Source organism: Diospyros lotus, chromosome 11 (assembly GCF_014633365.1).
Source record: "Diospyros lotus cultivar Yz01 chromosome 11, ASM1463336v1, whole genome shotgun sequence".
In the NCBI taxonomy this organism is placed as follows: Eukaryota; Viridiplantae; Streptophyta; class Magnoliopsida; order Ericales; family Ebenaceae; genus Diospyros; species Diospyros lotus.
In genome coordinates this window covers 18,292,276-18,306,661 of record NC_068348.1, presented here as the reverse complement: position 1 = coordinate 18,306,661, position 14,386 = coordinate 18,292,276, and the positions used below count along the sequence as shown (strand labels likewise).

Genomic DNA, 14,386 nt, shown 5'->3' with positions numbered 1-14,386 from the left:
CAATGAGACTGTTCCCTCAAAGCCTAGCTTAATAGAACGGATAAAACCCAACGCTAATTTAAGAAAAAGATAGGCCTTTTGGTGGTCATGGCATGGCATATGCTTCTTCTTGAGAGGACACACCTTTGGTATGTTAAGAATCATTGATAACATTCTCATTATTAATCGCCAAGAGATCATTCCTTTGCCTGAATGTGCCAAATGTCGATGAGATGTACACATGAATAATAATAATATATGTATACGATACATAATTTTACCCCCTAAAAAAATAAAATAAAATAAAATCAAAATAGAACACTAGTCGAGTCGTCTCCAAGTCGAGACATCATCAAATTAGCGCTACCAAGAAGAGTATGGGGGAAAAACATCCAGAAAGAGGAGTTATGGGAAGAACAACAATAATATGGCATGAATGAACGCAAGCGAAAAGCAACTAAATTCACTTGGCTTAAGCTTGAAGGTATCCGGAAACAAATTACATTTATTAAAAGATGATTAAAGAGTGAATACAAAGCTTAATTCAATTCATTCTCTGCGATAGATAAGAGGGAGAGAGAGAGAGACAGAGACAGAGAGAGAACAGCTTTGGCTGTGACGACAAGATCCAAGTCAAATGCGCAATGCCATCTCCTCCTCCTCCTATCTACCTGTGTTTGCTGTAGCTTCGATCTCGTTCCTTCTGCTTCTCCTTCTCCTTTGACCCCCTCGAATGCCTCGCAGCCTCCCCCTCCTCCCCATCTGCCGCCGGAGGAGGAGACGATTCGTACCTTGAAGGCCGCCTCTTGAAATGCCTATCATCGTCACTCGACTCATAATCCGCGGCAGCACTCCGCTTCCTCGACTCCGACGTCTTGTGATGGTGGTCTTCGTGGTACCCATTCCCTGCGGACGAACCCTTGTGACGGTGACCAGATGAGGTTCCACCATGACGAACCGGCGCCTCCGAAGAAGAAGACGCTTTTCTCTTCTTGGCCGGTGCTTGTTCTTCATCGGGGAAGCTGATGCGAGAGAAGACGCTGGGCTTCTGCTTCCGGTCTGAAGCTGGGTTCTTGGGAGGTTGTGGGGGTGGAGGCGGCGGCGGTTCCAATGCTGCTGAGGCTGGTCTTCCAGCGGAGGACTCTGAGCGGTGGCGGGGGCGGGGGCGGTCATCCCGATCGCGGTCGCGGTGGTCGTGGTCGTAGTCATACTCACGCTCCGACGACAGCCTCTTGGTAGAGGGGCGAGGCAGATCGGGATCACGGGAAGAGCGTTCAGGCGACAACCTGTCGGAGCGGTGGCGGTGACGGTGGTCGCCTCCGCCCAATGGTTCAACTGATCTCTGCAGAGAAAACAATTGAAAACATGCATACATTCAGGAAAAGCTGGTCCACGTGCGCATTAACAAAAACATCATACATTTTATTTCCACTGTTGCTGCATCAACCCAACCCAACTCAACTCGGGAGGTTTGACTCTTTCTAACATTTAACCATTTAGATAAAAAAAAGAAAATATTTTCTTTATTTCTTTCTTGAATTTAAAATTTCATGAAATTTTTAGAATCAGCGTAAACTCCTTCCTTCCTTCCTTCCACTCTTTCTCAAAATTAGTTATAACTCTTGATTTCAAAAAATCTTTAATTATTTTTGGAGCATAAGAAATTGTTTAGTTGCACTTTTAAAAAGGAAGAACGAATGGCTATCAACTGGAACAAAATTACCATATTCTTGTCCGTAAAGATATAATAGATCGCAGGTGCTTTCAAGATTTTTAAGATTTAAACGCTGAAAACCCACTCCACTCCTGCTTTATCGATCAAGGAATAATGGGAACTTTGAGAGAGAGAGAGAGAGAGAGAGAGAGAGAGCTTTTTTTTTACATATATGTGTATATGGTTTAAAGAAAGGAAGGAAGGAGCGAGCCAATTTTATGGTTTCTTTTCCAGTTAGATTTATTTTGGCGGTTTAATCTCCAAAAATTCAGTAAAGAGTAAAAAAAAAACAAATTTTGCATTTGCTATCTTGGGAGCGGGAAATTGCAAGCTCTCTCTTGCTTGCTATCTTGTCCTCCTCCTATATTGCTGATTAAAACCAGTTGAAGGTGAATGCTGCACAACACAGATAAAGGAAGATCCCAAACTAATAATAAAAATAATAAAATCTAGATGGTCAGTATAACATACAGATTTGGACTTGGGTGCAAACACGTCCCCACCGCTGCTCACATCCCTGCCAAACTCCCGCTCTTTCGATACCTCCTTGCTGCACGACCAGTTACAAGAACCGACTTAGAACAGAAGAAAAGAAGAAAACCAACCCGTGATATTACTACTTAAAATACACCAAACATAGCAATAGAGCCACGCATCATTAGGCAACAAAAGATGTACCCTCGCGGATCTAACTAAGCATATAACTTGGAAAACTCGGACGTCTCAAGCACCATACAACCCACAAAAAGATTTCTAGATCACCCACCCTTCAGTTTGGCACAATATTATATAGTTCAAGAACACACACTAAGAGACAGCCAGCCATAAATTGCAACTTAACTGCGACCTCGGGGCCCTCATAGTGAAGCCAGCATCTCCATTTTTAGCTACTCTAATAGGCATAAATTAGCAGGTCAAATCCCCCAATAACAACTGATGCCAAGGAAACAATATCCTACCTGTCTCGCCTACTTACTACCAATACTGCCGTAACTTATTATTGTTTCATTTTTATTTATTTATTATCATTTTGCTTTTTGTGGGGAAGATGGATATCTACCAAATAAATTAGCATATGCATATATGACAGATGCACTTTATGAAAATGTGAAATATAGAGTAATTTAAGATGTCCTAACCAAGAACGTAAAAATGCAGAGAAATTATTCTACTATTCTGTTCAACAGGGAACCCCCACTAATCTTAAGGACAACAAAATCAACAATCTCTTACCTTTCGCCCCGTCTCTCAATTTCACGTTTCCTCCTTACGTCAGCTTTATGAGCTTCAAATTCCTCTCTGCTCATAATGGAAGGAGGTCCACCCTTCATGCCCATCCCGTAATTCGCAAGATCCCTAATTATTAAAAAATGATGATCCATGAATACCCAAAATAACCGAACATAAAATTGCCAACATGCATGGGCTGCCTTACCAAATGCTAAATGCGTTCAACAATCCACCAAAGCAAAAATGAATTGATTATGATGTACATTGACATAAATGCTATTCATATCTCATTGCACACAGCCTTGTACAATATACAGGCACATAAACCCCACTACCCAGCCTGGCCGCCTGGGGTAATCTGTCCTTTGCCAACTTGTCTTTACATCCCTCCCCCCCCCCCCCCCCTCCCCTCTTCTCCCCTGCTCCAACAACAAATACCGTGCAGATTGCATGGCACACATTAACAAACACACCCCTTGCTCCACCCCGAAAAACTCACCTCCTCCATCCTTTACAACTTCACTTTTCTTTCTCCTCAAATTTGTGTACAGAAATATATGGATGACAGGGGAAGTATAAGTAGAACAAGGAACACACCTTTGAGGTTGGACAGGAGGCATCATATAACCTGGTGCTGCAAATGGGTCAGGGGGTAAAACACCGAAAGGAATGTCCAAAGGACCGAGCCCATAACCCATATAAGGCATTGGACCACCAAAATGGGGTAAATATCCCCCTTCTAAACCATGTTGCATGCCAGTCCAGTATGGATTATAGGCAGAAGGGCCCATAGGCATCATATAGTTCTCAGCTGGAATCTCCTGAGGCATTTTCCACTGCATCTCTGCAGACCAAACAAATCCAAAGTGGAACAAAATATCATTGAAATCATGAAGATTTTGATCCAAACTCAACATAATAGGCAAATTATATTTGAAAAAAATATAAATATATCAAGCATTTAACTCCCTGAGGTCCCAGGAATATTAAAAGAAACAAACATACCATTCAAAGGCAGACGGGCTTTCTTCTTTTTCTTTTTCTTTCCTGAAAGTAAACATAATTCTTGTGAGGCAAGATGATGTTGCACTCCAATACATAAAACCTAGTGATATTAATGTTTGAACGTTTCTTATGCAGCAAATATGAATCTACCACTCATAAACATGACATAAAACCAAGAGAACATCAGGGAAGAATAAACCCCGACTACATCAGCCATTGAATAATGCAAGTATCCCACACATTAAAGATATTGGCCCCATTTGTTGCAACTTAATTAAAGAAATTATAGCTTCTAACTTCTTAGATTATAGTTTCTAAAACTTAGAATAAGTTGTAAACTTGTTTGTTACAGCTTCTCAGAAGTTGTAGTTAAACAGTTGTAGTTAAACAGTTGTAGTGTTTGATACCATAAGCTGTAAAATAACTTATTTTTGTATAATTGTCCATAATACCCTTAATAGTTATAGAATGATAATTTAAAAATTAATTAGTGTATATGTATAAGTTTCAAGTGTTATAAAAAAATTAATTAGTGTATAGAGAGAAAGGGAGATGGCGAGAGAGAAGAAGAGATCTGAAAATGGAGATGGCGGTGGAGAAGAGAGACCCTTGATTGCGTGGACAGAAGAGTAATTCTTTGTTAAAAACAGGGAAAAAACAAGGGCAAAATTGTCATAAAAATATAACTGTTTAATTAGAAAAAGTAGAAGTTGGGGTACCCCAACTTTGAAAAAGTCAGCTTCTATCCCTTCTAAAAGTTAGTAGAAGCTATAAGCTAGAATTCTACAAGCTAGAACAAACATTACATATCCACTTTTTTGAAGCTATAAGCTAAAAGTTACAACTTTTAAGCTGCAACAAACAGGCCCATTACCTGCCTCACTGAAAACTGGCTTCTGCTGCACTTCTTCATCAGCCAGCGGAGCACTCCCCTGTGATGCAGGTTCCTTCACACTCATTGAATCATGTGTAGCTTCAGAAACATCTGGAATTCTACCAGCCTTCCCTCTATCCATGGTCTTTGGTGGAGCAACTGAACTATTTCCTTCAACAGTTTCACCAACCTTTGAAGCCTCCTCAACTGGAGGTGGTTGGGCTTGCTCTCCCTTCGAAGCAGCAGAAAGTATAGGGGATGGAAGCTTAGGCTCCACCTTAGGTTGTGGAATCTTAGATTCCATATCTGAAAGGAAAATAAGCCTCTTAATATCACAACATTTAGATCTCAGATCATAAAGCATAATAGATACATGGATCAAGTACAAACCTTGGATTTGGAAAGCACTGCCTGTGTTTTCACCGCTGCTGTTATTAGATTCCAATATCCTATTAATTGTATCTCTGAGTGTCTTGTTGGGCAAAAGATCATCTGCCAGTATGTTTGTTGCCCCACACACACACATGGATTTTGATATAATGTAGTCTCTTATACCTGAAAGTAAACATTAGTAATTAGATACAGAAAATCCATGGAAAGAAAACACTTTTAGAGATGAAATGAACATTCATAGTGATAAAATTTCCTACAAAGCCACACGTAGTCCCCCAGAAAGAAGGGAGAAAGAACAGAAGAAAACAGAAAGAGAAAGTAAGGGAATGGGAACAAAAGTTCAACGAAACATCTATAACAAGAACTGCAATGAGAGTGCCAAGGAATAGTAAGGACCACATTAATAATGTTCTTTTGCATGTGGAACTCAAGCAGAAACAAGAATCACCCAAACAGTAACTTTCATCACCTTTGCAACTGTTTGGATGTAAAAAGAACGCCCAGAAGGTGAATTAAGAAAGAGAAAGATATAATAAGCATACCCAATTGTTAAAAACCACATGGCAAATATAAAAACTAGGAAACTTACATTTATCACAAAAGCTTTTAAAGCAGCACTTGCTTGTCAGTACTGCATCTTTCATAACTTCTTTGCACAGAGGACAGTGAAGTTCAGGTGGAAGATCACCAACAGATCGAGTTGAAGGCAGTCCTTCAATTTCTTTCTCAAAAGCGGCCCTGCAAAAAATTCAAGTCAGCAACATATCTTCTTACATAGAAGGAAGTCTTCAAACAGTACAAGGAAATAAATTTCCTAGCAAAACATAAAGCTTACTCATTTGGCTTTAAAACAGCAACAGCACCACTTGGTAATGCATATGAACCATCTGGAGTAGCCATTAACATAGACTTTGGAATACCAGTAGGAGGTTTCACTCTTTTGATGTCATAATTAGGATCACCATTAGTAGGGCAGTGCTGAATGAAATGCCCTGCACAAAACAAGTGAATTATTCAGTACATCTTCATGTTATGAGATGGCATCTAGTGGACCAGCAGAGAACTTTGATTTCCCTTTTTTTTTCAATTATAATTTCAAAGCCAAACAACAAGAACAAGCACATACCAGGCACCTTACACCTATGGCATACATAACCCTGAGGAGGTGTTTTACGCTCCAATCCACCTCGACCTTGAGAAAAGACAAAAGGTTAGTCCCACAAGAAGCACAGATACTAAGCAACAACTATACTAATCCACTGCACAGGTGGAAGGAAACCTTGAGCATAAACACAGCAGACATTTATGCACCATTCTAGTGCTAGACATGTCATATAAACAAATGAAGAAATTATAGAAAGATGAGAGGTCTGAGAGAATCACCAAAACCCCGTCCACCCATCATTCTTCCGCCGATACCCCGCCCAAAACCTCTACCAGGACCAAAACCATCAGAAGTTTGACTGCAATACCGACATATTCACAAGGGGAAGATTATGAGAAGACATAAAAATAGGACAAAGGAACAGTAATAGGGAAACATCTCACCGTTGCCAGTCCAGGGCTGGAGTATCGATTAAAGCCTTGATCTTGCTGTCCTCATCAGCTTTACTAGGAGGGGGAGCATCCTGAATTGGATTGCTAGCAACTGGTAGCGCCTCCGGGATTGCATATAAATCATTTCCAAATTCATCCCATTCTGAATCTTCAGGCTGTAGATATACACATATACGTAGAGAGAGAGAGAGATTAGCTCATAATTTCGTGGACTAGAAATGATAATCAAACCCGAACGATTAATCTTCCTTCATGAGAAAACAAACTAGAGCTTACAAATTTCATGACAGAAGGATCAGCTCCTAGGAAACTACTCTTTGCTGTTACAGCATCATCAGATTTATTAGTTTCCACCTTTGGCCTGCAGAAGGATACAGGGATCACCCTCAAATGAACGCAAAGAATTTGTTTCCATGACAAATGGTAATACATTATACAAAAATTTCTATACACTGAAAGAACCATCAACTAGTTTATGAACAAGAAAAGAGACTAGCATGCTAGACAACAAGCTCGGGGAAAGGGCACACAGTCAAAATAACTGCATAACTAACATAAACATTTTAACAATCATATGAATAGAACTACCACTCAAAGGATTCAAGGATCAAGATAGTACTTGTCTTGTTCAATAACTGGTTCAGTAACTATGGGCATGCGAGGGCGTCCAGGAACTCGGCGAATTAAAACAGATGTATTTTTGGGAATCAACATTGCCTCATCGAGGTACTCTGAAATTAGAAACAGAGAAAGCAGTCCGTGAAACACCACAAAAAGATTTCTGCATAACCAAGCATACATCCAACTAAAAATTAAACACCCAATTGTTTTCAATCTGTTCTACAAAAATCAGCTCACTATTAAGAAAATCTATTAATCCAGCTATTGGCACTACACCTGTCAACATAACCTCACTCAAAATTTGCCTGCTTAACCCTTGGACTCAAGAGCCAAAATGACCTTTCTCTCAAACTCATGGTAGTAAACCTCAACCCATTACCAACACTGGGAACACTTTGACATGAAGACATTCCCTATCATCATCCATCTCAAACGGTTCTCCTCTTTCATTGCTCTTTCTACACATGTTAGGGTGGTTATAAACCAACGCAAACTCATAAGATTTGCATTGACCGGTCACCAGCCTCTCCCACACACAAGAAGCTACAGATATACAACACGCAAAGAGCATATTTTTCTTTATATACCCACTCAAAATCGGTTATATTCAGTTAAAGAGAACAGAAATTGTACTCAGAATTATTGGAAGTTCTGAAAACAGAATTGACTGCTCCTAGAGAATTAAACCAACCTTCATTAGTCTGGGCGTTGGTGACAAGAAGGTCAAAGTCAGTACCCCTGCCCAAATGCTTGGATTCAAATATTTTTTCTTTCAAATTGGCAACTGATATGAAATGACCATCGATAGCAACTGAGTCGTAATCTTTTGCACTTTTAAACTTATAATACACTGCCATATTTCCTGAAAAAAAATATCCCTTTTTTTCCTCTGCTCTAAAGAGATGTAGAAAAATCAGGAACAAAATCTCTAAAAATTCAAAGGCCGTTCCAAAATATGAAGGCCGGGTATTCAACTCAGACAACAATATATGAAAGTACAAAAAAACAACTCTTTTTTCCTTCCAACTTTTCAATAGCTCAAGAAAGATCAAACCAACGCACGACTCCTCCAAACCGCAATCTCAGCAGTCCAATCAGCCGTGACGACGTCTTTTTGTCGAAATCCTTGGAATCACAAGCAAAACAGAAAGATTGCGTTTCTGCGGAAAAGGCTAGGCCTCGGACGAGAGCAAGCGTTCAAGAGGCTGTCTATTGCATCAATAGTAATGCCTGCAATCAGGTGCGGAAGATCAGATCGACGATCGAGAAAACCCCTTCTTCAGATGCCGAACCGCCATGAATCGCTGAATCGGAAAATCCACGCCGCCTTGAAGCTTCACGGACAACGATCAGACACGACGAGGACGAGCAAATCTTCAGCCCGATGAAAGTCTCAGAGAGGAAACCTCGAATCGGTCGACAAATTCTCCGGATACGAATTCAGCAGCTCGATGGAGTACGTAGCAATCGACAGATCGAAATTGACCTCGAACTCCAGAGGCTTTCAGTCTCGCAATCGAAGAATTCGAAGAAGCGAGCGTATCTCTAGGGTTTGCGTTTAGAATCTCCCAGATGAAGAGAGAGAGAGAGAGAGAGAGAGGGGAGGGGGGGGGGGGGGGGATAAAGAGAGAGGGGTGGAAAGAGAAATACATTCGCGGCGCACCGAGGAGAGCTATTTAAGTTTTCATAGAGAGAATTGTAAAAGAGATAAAATCTAAGTTTTAAGTTTCCAATTATATTATTATTCCACCATTATCAAATTAACAAAAATTATTTTTTATAATTACGAAAATATATATGCTAAAAATATGCAAACAAAAATTATACAATATAAATATAATTTTTAAAAATATATTTCTTAATCGTATAAATAATAATATTTTAATATATATAATATAAATATATCAATTAAAAAAAATTAAAAATCATTATTAAGAAACACGCCACCGCATAACACAAGTTGAATCGTTGTTAAATTTAATGAGATTATAAAAATAGAAAGAAAGTGAAAAATTATCATTGATCTTATTTTTAGGTTGTTTGTGAGACTTAAAAATACAAGTTGGTTATGGGTTTAAATTTTAATTTTATTAATATTCAAATAATTATTTATTATAAAATTTATTAGTTCAATTAAAAAAATACAAATAAAAGATAAAATTAACTCATATTAAATAAGTTAAACATAATACTTTTTTTAATTTTTTTTAAATTTAAAGTGGCCTTTAATCAATTTACTATTATTTACCTAATAAACAAATAAATAATACATTTCTATATGCATCCAATTATATTTCTTGTTGCGAGAAGTAACAAAAAAATATTTTTTGTTCAAATATATTTTTGCTAAAAACCTCTCATGATAATAAAATTTTACAAAAAAATTAAATAAATATTGAATTATTTAAAAATACAAAAATAAAAAATTAATATTTTTACATATCCAAAATATATAAACGTATTGCCAAGGACAAAATTCCCTACAAGCAAGTTTGTTATGTTATCTGACGCGGGCTTGTAGCGGTGGATGTGTGGGTTTCATGTCTTCTCCTCTTAATTTGTTTGTGTCGGATGAATTTTGTGTTGTCTAACGTGAATAACATAATATTTTTATCCCTACAAATATGCATGTGTTTTGTTGAAATAAACTACACAACTCATCCGTACCTTATAGTCAACACTAGTGCATCACCCGTGGGATGCACGGATATTGCAAGAAAAAAAAATAATCTTTAAAACGAAAATTACATAATTTAGTAGTTATAACAAATTAACATCATAATAAAGAAGTATAAAATAAACAAAATAATCATATTGCAATCATGAGAAATGAACAAACATACAACAAAATTAGTTATTCAATTATTGTTAAATATGTATGTCCCTTTTTGTTTGATTTTTTTTTTTATTTTTTGACATTTTTTATGCTTTTATTATAGTCTTTCTACTAACGCATATGTGTGTCTTTAACAAAAGATTGTATCCTACGTCTATAGTATTCGTGACTTGTTAGAGTAAGATTAACGTCTACTATTTTTAACACATTATTTTCACTTTGATGCACGAAACACTAAAAATGTGGCATATTTTATTATGAACTCTCAATAGCAAGGTAGTTGATTACTTAGTATAAATGGTGATTTCTCGATTTATTTTATTAATCATTTGATTGAAGATGTTTCTCGTTTGTTATGATTTCAATATTGTGTATGTTATTAAATTATAACTTAATTATGATAAATTCTTGTGCAATATGCTGAAAAAAATAATTTGTGCAATGAAAAAAAAAAAAAAGAATGCAAGTAAGAATGTAGGAACGTTAAACATCCACTATATATTAGTGGACTAAAAAATTATACAAATAAATAGAAATGAAAGAATATAAAAAATGAGCAAATATATAAGTGTGAATCAGTAAAAAAAATTAAATAATAAAAGAAAACAAAAAACATGTAAATCAAACAAATTGCCTAGATATAAATCCAGCAACAACAAAAAATATAAAAATAAAAAATTAGCAAACCAAGTTTACCTTGTATAAGAAATTATAACAAAAGCCAACAAATAAAATTTAGTAGCAATTAACAAAACAACTTGAAAAGTTTTATAGGAATAGGTAATAACCAAAAAAATATATATATTTTAATCCGAAACCAATCAGATAAACTTTTTTCAGTTATCCTCCTTCTTGATCATCGATTGAATCTTCTTAGTTGCATTAGTTAACAAATCGTTAAGGAGAACCTTTTTGACAAAACACCCTTCATAGTTTTTCAATGTATGTATAACTCACAACCCGACTTTGACGACGTAGTAACTTCATCATTAGATGAAGAAATATAGAGTATAATGTCATTAATTAGTACTTATGTCATACATATTAGGAACCCCCAAACTTATTTTACAAATATAAATATTAAATTCTAAAAATTGATGAAGTACATTTTCCACCTCAATTTTGATCTTTTCAATTTTTCAATAAAGAGCAGACTCTTGCTGTTAAGAAATGTGGGTATAACATGTTAGAACATGTTTTAGCACATAGTCATTCTTAACATATTGCAAACCTTAAGATCTTAAATACTATACTAACCTGACTTGTTTCTAGCATACACATACATTTAAAGATCAAATTAGGGTTAATTACTAACTTCATCACACTAAAAACTTCACTATGTTTGCAAATAAAGTTAAAAAATAAAATTATAACATTTAAGCTATATATAAAATTATAACATTTAAAATTATAAAAAATAAATTTAAATTAATTAAGCTATATATAAAATAAAGATAATTTAAAAAATCAATTAATTATATAAATGATAATAATCAAATTTTCAAAGTTGGTTATCACTTCACATATTCCTCCTGTCAATCAATTACCACATTCAAGATAGGTCAAATTTGTAAGAAAGAAAAAAAAATAATATTAAAAAATAAAATTATAACATTTAGTTATATATAAAATTATAACATTTAAAATTATAAAAAACTAAATTTAAATTAATTAAACTATATATAAAATAAAGATAATTTAAATAATTAATTAATTATATAAATGATAATAATCAAATTTTCAAAATTGATTATCGATACATGACTTCACATATTCCTCCTAATAATCAATTATCACATTCAAAACTATCAATTTTTTTAAAAATCAACAAAAAAAAGAAGTTAAAAATAAAATTATAACATTTAAGTTATCTATAAAATTATAACATTTAAAATAAAAAAAATAAATTTAAATTATATATATAATAAATATAATTTAAATAATCAATTAATTATATAAATTATAATAATCAAATTTTCAAAATTGATTATCTATACATGATTTCACATCTTCTTCCTAACAATTAATTACCATATTCAAGACAAGTCAAAACTTTTAGAAAGCAACCAAAAAAAATCCCTACAAGCAAGTTTGTTATGTTGTCTAACGTGGGCGAGCTTGTAGGGGTGGATGTGTGGGTTTCACGCCTTCTCCTCTTAATTTGTTCGTGTCAGATAAATATTGTGTTGTCTAACGTGAATAACATAATATTTTTATCCCTACAAATATGCATGTGTTTTGTTGAAATAAACTACACAACTAATCCGTACCTTATAGTCAACATGAATGATAAATTAGACACAAATTAAAGGTAAAAAAAAAATTAATGAATGATAAGAGTACATGGAATGTTAATGTTAAAATATTGACATATAAAAGAAATAATAAGAGATGTGAATAATGCCTAATATAAATATATATTTAATCCCATTCATTCTTTGTTCAATATTTTCAAACGTACACTTCTTTCAATTGTAGGGAATCACCCACTGCCACTGCAAATTCAAGTTATATACAATACAACCATTTATTTCTTCAACCTCTTCTTCACATGTACAATAAATTGAATACTATGCCCGCATAAGCAGCCTAATTGGTCAAGAAGGGGGCACAAAGTGTCTTCCGTGGTGAATCTTGGACCAAGACTAAGAATCGAGTCTCGCAAGCGGTAGTGTAGGGGTATCTCTCTCCAAAGTGAGGGAAAGCTCCTTGTGCGCGGTGAGCCCGGGTCTAGCCACTGCGTCCGGCTGGGTCACCATGATTAATCTCCTCCCACGTCCTATCGGACCAGGTGTGGGGGGCGCCCGGGGTGAGCGATTTCACCTTTTGGACCAATAAATTAAATACTACAGTGCAAAATGTTCAATTGTTGGGATTCCCGATGGGAAATCCTGCAAATTGAAAACTGGTCAGATTGTATAAAAGACAGTCCTTTCTTTCCTTAATCTCATCAAATTTACAATAAATTATTCAATTATTAATTTTTTTTTTTTTGTAACGCTCTATCACGAGCGTCCTCACCTATTAGCCCCAGAGTACGATGAAAAATTTAAATCATGAAACCTGATGACCCTCAATTTTGATTAATTTGTCAATATTATTGTTAGAGTTACAATCGAATCAAGTTTTGACGAGGTCAAGTTCAACTTGACAAATTGGCTTCCAGGCTTGAGGTTGACCCAAGGCTTAAAACTTGAGCTCAACTAGTCAAAAGATTGGCAAATTGAGTTTGGGCTCGACAACCTTCTAGAGAGCCCGAGCTCGAATTTGCTAGAAATATTTTTTAAGAACTTGATATATAAATAATTAACAAAAAAATAACTTTAAATTAAACTTAATAATCAATAAATATAATATCAACATGATAATAAACTAATAATAATTTCATATTATAATGAACATAATATCATTCACTTAAAATAAGAAAATCAAATTAATTGTTTAGTTGTTTTTAAAACACAATTACAACTATTATTGTAAAAAATATAACAATTAGAATTTATGATGCGGGAATACTAGAGTTATGGCAGATTGAGGTGAAGAGCTAGCAGGTATCTGCTTGTAGAAATGTACATCGGGTAACTCTAGTCTTCAATTATCCGATTAAGAGTCTCGAATAAGCCCTCAGGGGTATTTTCAATAGTGGATTAATCCATCTGGGAGTAGCCTCCTATGTGTTTGGGGTATAACTGTGCTCACAAAAATAACTTAGAAAGCACACGGGGATTCTTCACCCGCTTATACCCTCTGGTGCTTAACTCAATACATGAAGGAAAATAGTTGCAATAAATAAAATGATGCAATTAATGAATATAAAGAGATACATTTACTGATGAGAGATGGACCGTCTATATTGTTTTTTACTAGGTATCAAGGGTGAACGTGCACACAACGAACATAAGGACTATGGTCCTTAGTCTAATTTGGATGGGCTTAAGAGGAATCACACCCGAAAGACTGAATAGCCTAGAGAGTCCTCCAGGAGAAGGCAGGTCATACGACGAGCTATAAAAATAGGTTATTGGCCTCTAAGTGACATGTTTGGGTAAAATTTTAGGTTCTAAGAGGATGCCTTCAGGTGTTGCTTATCATTTTGAATTTAACATGTCACTTCATGAAAGGATTATTCCCATTAAAGATTGTAAAACGCTATGTATTGTTGGGGGTTTCCCCGCAT

The 14,386-nt window shown here is 35.5% G+C and overlaps 1 protein-coding gene across 1 annotated transcript; it reads right to left on the bottom strand.

The window, feature by feature from the left end:
- Window positions 1-464: 464 nt before the first annotated feature.
- On the bottom strand, window positions 465-8,984 carry LOC127813219 (E3 ubiquitin ligase PARAQUAT TOLERANCE 3-like). The gene is made up of 15 exons (XM_052354082.1): window positions 8,065-8,984; window positions 7,372-7,483; window positions 7,029-7,113; window positions 6,744-6,907; window positions 6,579-6,658; window positions 6,322-6,387; window positions 6,031-6,187; window positions 5,785-5,933; window positions 5,193-5,357; window positions 4,803-5,108; window positions 3,929-3,970; window positions 3,521-3,767; window positions 2,927-3,049; window positions 2,165-2,243; window positions 465-1,321 (listed from the first exon to the last, which is right to left on the bottom strand). Exons 1-15 carry the CDS (start codon window positions 8,228-8,230, stop codon window positions 647-649), a joined length of 2,616 nt encoding a protein of 871 aa, XP_052210042.1. The 5' UTR covers window positions 8,231-8,984; the 3' UTR covers window positions 465-646.
- Window positions 8,985-14,386: the final 5,402 nt, after the last annotated feature.

What these genes read in the sequence shown, in the direction of transcription:
- LOC127813219 (XM_052354082.1), bottom strand. Translation starts at nt 8,230, where the DNA reads ATGGCAGTGTATTATAAGTTTAAAAGTGCAAAAGATTACGACTCAGTT. An exon ending in CAACGCCCAGACTAATGAAG is followed by an intron (nt 7,484 to 8,064) that starts GTTGGTTTAATT and finishes TTCTAATTTCAG; the next exon opens with AGTACCTCGATGAGGCAATG. An exon ending in TTGCACCCAAGTCCAAATCT is followed by an intron (nt 1,322 to 2,164) that starts GTATGTTATACT and finishes TTTTCTCTGCAG; the next exon opens with AGATCAGTTGAACCATTGGG.